Below are 11,414 nucleotides of genomic sequence, written 5' to 3' on the forward strand. Positions count from 1 at the left end.
AGGAAACATCAAGAAGCAGGCAGAAAAAGAAAGTAAATAGGGAAAGAGGGAGTTCTAGAACATTTACTCCTCTAGTGAAGAAGCAAAGTTAGTTGTCTCTTTGACTGAAGAGAGACTGGAACCCCAGGAGCTAAGCCCTCACGATTTCTCCAGAAATGAAATTTCATGAAGATTTAGCCCTGGACAGACAGTAACAACTACCTCCTTTATTCCACAGCCTTCCAGTAAGAAGAGTCTGAGTGTAAGAGAATATCCAGATGAACCTGACTCTGAGTCTCTGGTGAGATTTGCCTTGTAGAAATACAGTGATCTCTATAAGAATGTGAGGATCTAGGGAGCAACAAGGTTATCTTGTTCAGGGGACCAAGTACAATGGAATTAATATTCAATATTACTTTGGTTAATGACATTAAAATGGGTCCATCTATTAGTAAAGTAATTAATTAGGGTCCTGTTTACATGTCATTATCACCTACTGGAACTGAACTGATCATGTACCCCACTGATTAATGTAGTTAGTAGGAGAAAAGCTGCCTAGATTACCTAATTAAGTGTGAATTGTCTTTTTCTTAGTCTGACCTTTCCCATAGGTCCGTCCATCTCATTTCTCTCAGTAGTTTGGTGTAATGGAAATTCCATTAACAAGAAGTAGCGGGTCCAAAACCAGGATTTTGAAATTAATTGAAAACCTACAACAAGAGGTTTGGTTAGACTGGAGAATGGAAGACTTTCAGAGGCCATAGTAGGCTTCAAATATTTGAAGAGTTGATTTATAAAGGCTAACACTTGAAAAGCCTGGACCCTGAAGGGTAGGACTAGAACCAGTATGTACAAGTTATACAGAGGCAGATTTTGGCCCAATATTATGAAAAACTTTTCAAAAAAAACTTTAAACTTTTTTTTAACCAACTATCTATTTCCTCATGTGGAAAATGGGGGAAGATGAATTAGATGATCTCTCAGGTCTTTGATCTTCTATTTCATGAATGATTCAGAAGAACAGCAAAGACTAGTCTTTGTGTTATGATTTACTCATTTTTTTTGTAAGTCACTGTACCATTGTGGTACACTGTGGTACACTGAGAAGGCTGAACTTAATCTCCTGTGGTTCTTATTTCACTGGATAGTTCCCTGAGTTGTTAAATTAAGGAGTGACAAGAGTTCACAAGACAATCACAATAAGAAACTTGATCAACAAGTCTGCATATAGATTAGGGATAGGACCCTAGATACTATCTCTGAAGTTATAAAGGGTTTTTTAAACACCAAATTGGGGGTAATAAGGAGACAATGGAATATATTGAGTATATTGAGTGACATAGTTCTATAAGAAAATCACTTTGACTGTAGCATGTAGTAGGAAGAGATTTGCAGCATGGAGATCAATTAGGAGACTTTGCATAGGATAGAGGGAGATAATGAGAGCTTGAACTAGTGTTCTATGTAAGTAGAGAGAAGGAAGAAGACATGTTGTGGATGTAGAAACGTCAAGAATATATGTGGGCTAAGAAGTTATGGGCTAAATGAAAGTCAGGAGTCAAGCCTGACACTGAAGTTGCAAATTAGGGTGACTGTAATGATGGTGGTGCCTTCAACAAAAATAGGAAGTTTGGAAGAGGTTTGTGGGGAAAGATAATGAGTTTGATTTTGGACCTGTTGAATTTAAGATGCCTTTGGAACCTTTAATAGAAACTTTCTGTATACTATTGGTGTTGAGGGGAGAGAGTAGAACCAAATATATAGATATGGAAGTTATTGGCAGATATTTCAACCTTGAGGGAAGCATTTTCTATTTAATTTTGTTCTGCAGATAGATCAGGTTTCCTCATGCTCAAGCGATCAATAGAACCCCATGTTTTCTCTGTCTTTCTGGTAAGAATATACGTCCAAAAATAGTAGAGCTAGCAGGATTTAGACAAAGTTCAGTAACCAACCTATGTCTAGGCCAGCTTCCCATGTGTTTTCTTTAGAAAGAGGTGCTTTTCTCCTTTTTCTTTTGTTTTGCTTTACCAGACCTGTAATTTCTTCTGGGTGAGGAACTCCTTCCTCTGACACAGACTCACATCTCCTCTGTAATTTAGAAATTGGAGAGTTGCTTGGAACACAAAAGGGTTAAGTGACTGTCCCAGGTCACTGACCCAGTGTGTGTAAGAGTTGGGATTTGAATCCAAGACTGGACAACTCTTAAGATCAGATCTTTAGACACCTTCCTACCTTTAACATTATTATTTTTTTAAAGTCTATTAGAAACCCACTTTAAAAAGTCAGTGGCTTCTTCTGTGGAAGCTCATGAGCCAGTATAAAACTTGTTTTTGGATGTGCTACCTTGTATCATAGAGCAACAAGAGAACAGAAGGTATGAGAGATGTGTGGGAGTGAGCAGGGAGGGGGGAGTTAGACTCGAAAGCTAACCTGAGCGATGATATTGTGATCTAGATGATATTGAAAGTTAGGAAAAGATTCTAGATAACCATTTAGCCAAGAGAATTATTGTTAATTCTCCTCCCTTCTGGAATATTTGAGAAAGTAGTCTCATGATGGATATGCTCACTCCAAGAGTCATCTAAATTTGCTTGAAATTCTAAAGGATTAGGGCAAATGCCACCAGGCTTTTTTGGATTCAGCTAAAGGAAAAATGCCCTGGGTTCTGGTTAATTGTTAAGATATCATAGTTCTACATCAGTAGCTCTCAAGTGAAATTATTTTCCATTGATGCAGAGCAAATTAAGGTTTGGAGAAGGGGATGGCTTCTGAGTGGGTTGTTTACGTTGTCTTGGCATTTTGATAACTGAAGGGATAACGGAACTGGTGCTTTGGGGCCTTGATTAGGTCTGTTTCCAGCTTACACAGAACCCTGGCACCAGATATTTCCAGTGGAACTTTCCTTTTCTTATGTTTTCAGACCATAGCAGGAAGAGTACTCATTCACTTTCAATTTAGATGAAAGATTCCAAGAGATGGTCTGAGTCACTAAGAGAGACACTGAGCCGGGAAGATGGTGGGAGGCTATCTCCTTGTTGCCATGGTGATGACTTCCCACAGTCTGAACATAGCCATGGTTTTCTGAGACTGGGTTCTCTCTTTTTCTCCTTAGGAGGGCCTCGTTCCAGAAATGAAGTGGAGAAAGATGTCCCCCACTTCATTGTCTCTGTCCCTCCCTGATGATGTCTTCCCCTGTATTCATCGAGGATCTATGAGCAGCCTGAGCACCAAGGAGAGCTCTTTCCCCTCTGAGAAACCCCTGGTATCTGGTGAGCTGTGGAGAGGAGGAGGGCTAGTTGGAGGCCTTTGACCCATTCCCATGCCCCAACCCCCCAACTCATTTGTATAAATTTCTGAATTCTGATAAGTGTAGAAATGGAGGAGGAAAAAGCAGCAGGGAGCTTTTGAAGCAAAACTAAAATAAAAATAATAATACTTTTCATCAGAGTAGGCCAAACCTGTGTGACAAGCCTCTCTAGGTAATCCATATCAGCAGTTACAGAAAACCTGCAATTGTCCCCACCTTGAGTTTCATAGGGTTAATCATGGGGGCGTGGGGTGACCAGGCTTTCTAAGAGCTGTCCGAAAGACATAACAAAACCCATATTTAAAAGTCCTTATTCTAATTAAGAACCCAGAGTAACAAACTTGGTTCCCAGGGAAAGGTTGGAGTTGGGATTCCTTGGACTGTATCCTAGTGACAGAACTTTAAGCTAGGGAGGCTAGTCTTTTCTTCAGCAGCTTTTAAGGAGAGTCTGTGCTTCAATGGGAGTTGGGAGCAGGGCACCCCAAGGATTATGGTTCTGCTGCACTTCCATTTTAGATAATGCCATCCACACAGAGGAGGAGCTGGAGGGGGAACCGGAGGGTAGCCCGGAACTGAGGCCCTGGGATTATCAACTGCTCAAGGTCTTCTTTGTGTTGTAAGTGGTATGTGTATGTACATTGTGAAGAATGAGTTTAGAGCCTTCAAGTTGAAAGCCTTTGGGAATGAGATGGCTTCAAACATCAGGGGAAGTTTCCCTCAAGTTCAGCAACAGAGTTAGATCATTGAAACTGGAAGGGGGTAAAAGCATCTAATCCAAACTCTTCATTTTATTTTTTTCCCAATTATATGTCAAGACAATTTTTAGCATTCATTTAATTTTTTTTTTGATTTTTGCAAGGCAGTGGGGGAGGGGTTAAATGACTTGCCCAAAGTCACACAGCTACATAATTATTAAATGTCTCAGGCTAAATTTGAACTCAGGGCCTCCTGACTTCAGGGCTGGTGCTAACCACCTAGCTGCCCTCCAAACCCCTCATTTCACAGAGGAGGAAAAAGAGACCTTTAGAGGTGAGGCAGTTTGAGCAAAGTTACATGGCTAGTTTGTTTTCTTATTTATTTATTTTTTGTTTTTTGCAAGGCAATGGGGTTAAATGGCTTCCTAAGGTCACAAAGCTGGGTAATTATTAAGTGTCTGAGTATGGATTTGACTCCATGGATGGTGCTCTATCCACTGTGCCACCTAGCTGCCCCTTTCTTATTTAACTCTTTCCCCTGGTATTATGAGGAACTAGGGCCCTTCCTTACGATTTCTCTAGTGCTCATCTAAACGTTGTAGATGTTTGTAAGGTTTGTCTCCCATACGTGTTCATTTTCAAGGTAAGTCATGGCTAATGTAACAATAATAGGAACTATAGGTAACACAGTTCCTACATCTCCTGTGAACCTCAATAAGGATGACTCCCCATTGCCCAAATACAGAGAGAGTCCAGACACAGAGTCAAGGGATGGATAGAGAAGTCACATGAAGTCCTTGCTGCTACCTGCTTTCTCCCCCCACCTCCCGAACTTTGGACTTGATATTTCTGGTTTTCATCAGCATCCACTCCAAAGATATATCATTCTCATTTTATAAAAAATCAGACCCATAGATATAGGGAGTTTTTGGAGAAGAATTCCCTTTGAACCAAATGCATTCCTCACTTTGAATTTTGGCAACATTTTTTTTGGGGGGGGGTTTGCAAGGCAATGGCGGTAAGTGACTTGCCCAAGGTCACATGGCTAAGTATTAAGTGTCTGAGGTCAGATTTGAACTCAAGTCCTCCTGACTCCAGGGCCAGTGCTTTCTCCACTGTACTACTTAGCTATCCTCCACTAGGTTTTAAACATTATGAAGCACCAATGTAGTAGTTAGGCTGTCCATATTTTATTCCTTATTCTTACTACATAGTGGGCTCACTCTACCTTCATGTTATTTCTTGCTTCAGCCTACTTATGACCAACATACTTTCTTCTATTGTTCTTTGACTTATAATTCCATGATTTGTTGCCACATAGAACTGGAAGAACACTGATGTTCAAAAAAATTTAGTGTGTGTGTGTGTGTGTGTGTGTGTGTGTCAGAGAAAATCTTGAGATCTGTAAGAATCGCCCAATTTCCCTACCTTCTCCCTTTAATTTTAGATCCATTGCATTTTCCAGCTGCAGGTCTGTATTTTGTACTGGTGTAATAGCTCAGTGAGCCTCTTTCCAGTTGTGTATCAGAGTCTAGACAACAGGCATTCTTCATCCACTTTTTTTCCCCTCTGTGCATAGTTACAACTTTTTTTGGATTCTATGGATCTCCCATAGGAAGTTCTGTAACATTCTGGGGAGTGATGCAATCAAGACAATGTTGAATGTCACCAGGAACATCTCTTGGTCCTCAGCTTCCATAGGAAATCTCTCTTCTATTTACAGTCTGTGTTGGTCATCCTCAACACTCTTGGTTAATATATGGCTCTCTTTTTTGGGACACATGTCTCTTTTAGAGGCAGTGAGTAGAACTCTGGGTCTGGCGTTCAGGTGTTCAAACCTGGCTTCAGACACTTCCTAGCTGGGTGATCCTGGGTCAGTCACTTTTACCTCTGTCTGCCTCAGTTTCCTCAATTATCCCCATACATGATAGAGATAAATAAGAGCTCCTACCTTCTTGGATGATTGTGAGGATCAGGTGAGTGAAAATTTTTTTTTTGATTTTTTTTTTAAGGCAATGGGGTTAAGTGGCTTGCCCAAGGCCACACGGCTAGGTAATTATTAAGTGTCTGAGGTTGGATTTGAACCCAGGTACTCCTGACTCCAAGGCCGGTGCTCTATTCACTGTGCCACCTAGCTGCCCCAGATGAGTGAATATTTGTAAAGCACATGACCTGGGGCTTAGTTTCTAAGAGGCTCTTAATAAACACTGCTTCCTTCTATGTTCTGAGGTTTGGGGCAGTGAGACTGCACCATTGATGGAGCACCAAGTTGGAATTCAGGAAGACCCAAGTTCAAATTCATATGCTGACCCTTTTCTAGATGGGAGACCCTGGGTGGGTCACTTCATCTGTTTGCTTCAGTTTCCTCTTAGGTAAAATTGGGACAATAATACAACTTTCCAAGGTTGCGCTAAGATTTCCTAAGATATTTGTAAGGCCAGACCCAGAATAGGTGTGATATCAATGTCATCTGTCATTATTACTACTATTATCTTGCCTTAGATTTTAACAAAAAGAAGAAGATTGCAGAATTAAACTCTTTCAGTTTTACTGTTAAAGATTATTAGATGACCTTAACAAACAGACAAGCCTTGTTGCAGCAGAGGCTTTAGGACAGCTTTTGCTCTGAGGAATCAATGGTTTTCAAAATAATCAGTAAACAAAAACACCAGACATGATCTGTGTCAGAATTTCTTTTGTGAAAGTCTGATTCAATCATTCTCATTTTTCATCAAGGATATCTTAGATATGCTATAGATTAAAAGGAGGCATATGGATTGGAAAGCCTTGGTAAATTTTTTAATTTAAATTTTTTATTTTTTCATTTCTCACTTTTTTTCCTTTTCATCATTCTCCTCCCTCAGTCACTGAAAAAGCAAGAAAAACAAATAGGCATAGTCAAGCAGAACAAATTCCTGCATTAGCCATGTCTTTGTAACTTTTTGAACTGGTCACTCTAGTAATTGTCTCCAGGATTTTTCCTAGTTCCTCATCCTACCCCTTTTCAGATGTCTTCAGAATCATATTGCCTTTAGTATCAGCTTCTCCCATATTAGCATGGAAGGTTCTTCACCTTAGGGGCTGTCTTGCTTACTTGTATTCACTTCTCCAGTGCTTAGCATAGAGTAAATAGTTAGTAAAAGTTTTATCTGATCTATTTATCTATATGTCTGGTCTAATGCAACTGCTCTTTATTAAAAATTTTCTTTAAGACCATTTCCACTTCTTCATATTGTACATCAGAGACTGAGATGTTCTGCTGTCATGGATGAAGTTATAGAAATGCTATCACCATTTCTTATCTGGAATTTCTGCCTAGAGATCCTACTGGTCTTATCAGTGACTATCTTTTTTTTTTTTAGGTTTCTTTTTTTTAAAGGCAAATGGGGTTAAGTGGCTTGCCCAAGGCCACACAGCTAGGTAATTATTAAGTGTCTGAGCTGGATTTGAACTCAGGTACTCCTGACTCCACTACGCCACCTAGATGCCCCTATCAGTGACTATCTTACCTGGTCCATTACTTCAGGGAGGCTACAAAACTACTTTAATTCACTCCTTATTCCCTGGCCATATTCTCCACTTACACCTTCCCCTCCACATTTTAGTCTTGAACCATGAAAGGGATGCAAGCCCATCTCCTCCACTGTGGTACCACTCTCTATCCCTGTGACTTGCCTGACCAAAGTGATCCTCCCTAAACCACAACTCCTCTGTGTGTGATGTCTCCCCTTAGTATAAATGTGAAGTCCTTGAGAGCAGGGACTGTCTGTTTTTATATTCATATCTCCTGCCCTTAGCGTAATGCTTTTAAATTCACTTGTGCATTCAAATGTGGACAGAGTGATTTCATTTTTCAATAGTATTTTGTCCTTCCAGTTTCATCTTTATATGCTCTTAAAATGATTTGGCTTAACTGGATCTCACATGGATTTGGTTTTTTCCTTCACTGATTTCCCTATCTCATACAGTAATACTGCTACTCATCTCCCACTTTCTTCCCTGTAAGATTCTGCAAAACTGATATTGTTCCTTCACTTCTGTCTTTCTCCATTTGGCAAGGATATAAAATGACATTTTCTGGGCTTTTTTGGCCTTGTTATAGCAAATGTTGCACATACATAGAAAATGATGTTAGTGTCTTTTCCTTCATCCATTTTTTGATTTTAGTAGTTTTTTAGTAGATTTTAGTAGTTTGCTTGAGTAAGTCACAGGCATTATTTTTATACAGATATATTTATGTATATTTCTAAATATGTATATGCATTACTCTATGTGTACATATATGTATATTTCTATATATTATAATTTCTTCTGATTTGGTGCTGATTTTAATCTTTGCCTGACAAGTCAATGATCTGATTGAGGAAAGATAGCTGATTTAGAAATGACTTTCATGGGGCAGCTAAGGTGCCACAGTGATTAGGACACCAGCCTTGGAGTCAGGAGGACCTGAGTTTGACTCCAGCCCCAGACACTTAATAATTCCCAGGCTATGTGACCTTGGGCAAGTCACTTAACCCCATTGTCTTACCAAAAAAAAACAAACCTAAGAAATGACTTTCACATTAATAACTTGTCCATAAAGATAACATTTCACCTTTTGTGATTTTTGCAGTCAACTACTCTCTTCATGAATATATTCAGGATTTATAAGCACAAACTTTATTGGCATTGCCAATAAGCCTTTGCCCTGTTCTACATCTTAATTCTGAACCATATTTTAACATTTCCCCAGGATCTGCCTCCTAGATATATCATCATCCTATATAGTATTCTGAATCTTCCTATCCTCCCAGTGTCCACTTTTGCATTGATATTACCCACATATTAAGGGATATATTATATAATTTGGTATGGATGATCTTGGGAATTTGTGAATTTTCTCTACTTCTTCATCCTCTGCAACAAATATTGGCACATAAACCCTTTTTCATTCACTCATTCATGATGATCTTTGGTTTGTGTCCATCATAAACACTGCCAAGTGAGATGAAACACATATCTGATGAAATGGCATTACTTCTTGCCCTGGGGAGGATGTTGAAAGCAACTGTCTTTGAGGACTGGCCTTGACCTACCTAAATTTGGAGGGGCTAAGCACCAGAAAGTTGGCAAGAGGATTAATATATATTTTTTGGCTATAGTAACTCATTCAATCTTTTAAGCGTTGAAAAAGTTGTCTCCTCTTCACTGAGAACCTTATTTATAATCATCCTTCCATAGTTGCAACTTACTTTTATATTCTAGCTTCATTTAGAATGGGAATGTACCAAAGTTGTTTTTTTATTTATTATCCTAAAGATGGAGTGAGTCTTAGTATCCTCCCCTTCCAGGGTGAAGGGGTTATTAGGACTTATGAAAGCACAGGCCTTGGGAAAATAATCAAGCATTAGTTCAGTACTAGCATCAAGTCAGAGAACCTGAGTTCACTTCCTAGCTTTCCCTCTTATTTTTGTGTGATCTTGGGCAAAATTTCTTAACCTTTATGGATCTCAGGGCAACTTTCAAGGGCCCTTCCAACTAAATCTGTGATTGAAAAGACTTCTATGTAGGTAATTCATTATTGTGAAAATAGGGCTATTTCCTTCACAATCCCCCCCCCCTCAAATATTTCTCTTTTCCCCCCTCTAGAACAGCATTTGTGGGTTACATCAATATACTTATAGCTCTGGTCCAAGGAAATCACAGCATTACTTACACTTAAGAGTGGGAGAGGGTTTCAGAAGTCATTTGCTCTGACCAAAGTCCATTAGAGCTCTTTATCCCCCTCACTCTGTCTCAGTCACAGATCTAAGTCAGGAGCAGCTTCTGAAAGCACAAAACTATTTGCAATGAATTAGCACAACATAGTGGGAAGAACTTGCCAGCACTGACATCTAGGGTATAGTCCTGGGTTGGTCGCTGAATGACTTTGAAATTTGGTCTTGAACCTCCTTTTTTCTTCATCCATAAAAGTGGGATAATAATATGCTGGGATCATATTCAGTGTTGTATAAAATACTTTTAAAGTTCTCTGTAGCCCTTTAAAGTGTTCCTATTATTATCAGCAGCGGGGCTAGAGAAGAGTCCTGACAACTGGGAAGTCCAGATGCTGTTCATCTTACCAAATATTAAGGGATATATATATAGAGTTGGTGTGGATGATCTTTGGAGGCTGGGAAGGCATCTGAGTGGCTCCATAACTTCTGAGAGGAAGCAGAGACTTGGTCCCTATGAGAGTAGGTTTATGGAACATAAATGTATAGAGGTTTAAATTCTTTGTTTCTATCTTTCTCTGAAGACTGTGAATGCTAGGGATCCAAAGTTAGGATGGCTGAGGGGCCTGGCTTCTTCTAAGTAGGGAGTGAAGATGTTGAGAAATCAAGATAAACATATGAGGGTGTGTGTGTGGGGGTTTACAGGTTCTTTTTCTTTAATATGCTAATTGACTCTGGCTTTGTGGCTATTTTTACTTGAATAATTACCATTTAAGCCTTCCTGAGCTATAAACAATGTAATTTAGTGGTCTTCAAGGATGTGGGACTTGAGGGTTAAAAAAACCACTCAACCCCCTCTAGACCTTGAGACCAATGGAACCAATCCTAACGATGTGGTAATGGAAGAGGACAATCCTTGTAGATGGCCTGGCTGGGATCCTTTCCCAGGCAGCAAAAGAAAAAAAAAAGCCTGGGTGGTTTCCCGGTATGTGGTAGGTGAGGATAGTTTATTGTATTAGGGGTCTTATTCCCCCTCTTGTTGCTAGGATGAAAAGTCTCATTTGAGAAGTGGCCTAGAGTTCTTGATGCAGAAAGGTTTTGGTTTTCTGTTCACATGGCTCACAAGAGGGTCAGAAGTGATACAGGGGTACCCTGAAGGTCTCTCTTTAAGAACTTTAGAATTGCACAGCATAGGAGGCACAGGACCACCCAGCATGGCATACCTTTACCAGTGAGGGGGCTGCACGCTATGAGGAACTGAAGCAGCTCAAAGGAAATGTGACATATCTAAGTTTAGAATAAAGACCCTAATGTTCTCACGGACTGTTTGTGCCCAACCTGTGGCAGAGCGTTCCGAGTTCAGATTGGGCTGATCAACCACAGTCAGACACACTGTCATTTGTCTCAAAACATAGTGATGTCATTTTGGTTTTCTTAGGTAAAAATGGGCAAGAACCACAAACAGAACCAATAGTCTAGAAAAAAAATTAGAGAGGAGGGAGTCTTTTCTTTACAGGAATTGATCTAGACATTACTTGCTCTTGTTACCCTAGGATCTGCCTCCTGGTGGTGTCATCATCCTACATGGCTTTTCGTATCTTCCGCCTGGAACAGCAGCTGTGCTCTCTGAACTGGGACTCTATCTCCCATAAACACAGGTGAGGTTTCCTTTCCAAAGACCCAAAGGGACTCCTGAAAAAGTGCTCCAGACCAGGTCCTTATTGTCCTCCTCTT

At 39.9% G+C, this 11,414-nt stretch overlaps 1 protein-coding gene across 2 annotated transcripts in view; it reads left to right on the plus strand.

Annotated features, from left to right (window-relative positions):
* GRAMD2A (GRAM domain containing 2A) overlaps window positions 1-11,414 on the plus strand; it is a 79,638-nt gene that overhangs the window by 65,282 nt on the left and 2,942 nt on the right. For both annotated transcript variants that reach the window (XM_074233045.1, XM_074233046.1), the window contains exons 9-12: window positions 218-280; window positions 3,095-3,251; window positions 3,806-3,905; window positions 11,234-11,338. In XM_074233045.1, coding sequence (XP_074089146.1) covers window positions 218-280; window positions 3,095-3,251; window positions 3,806-3,905; window positions 11,234-11,338 — 425 coding nt within the window. The remainder of the gene's footprint in view (window positions 1-217; window positions 281-3,094; window positions 3,252-3,805; window positions 3,906-11,233; window positions 11,339-11,414) is intronic.

The sequence above is a fragment of the Macrotis lagotis genome, chromosome 4 (assembly GCF_037893015.1).
Source record: "Macrotis lagotis isolate mMagLag1 chromosome 4, bilby.v1.9.chrom.fasta, whole genome shotgun sequence".
Taxonomy (NCBI): Eukaryota; Metazoa; Chordata; class Mammalia; order Peramelemorphia; family Peramelidae; genus Macrotis; species Macrotis lagotis.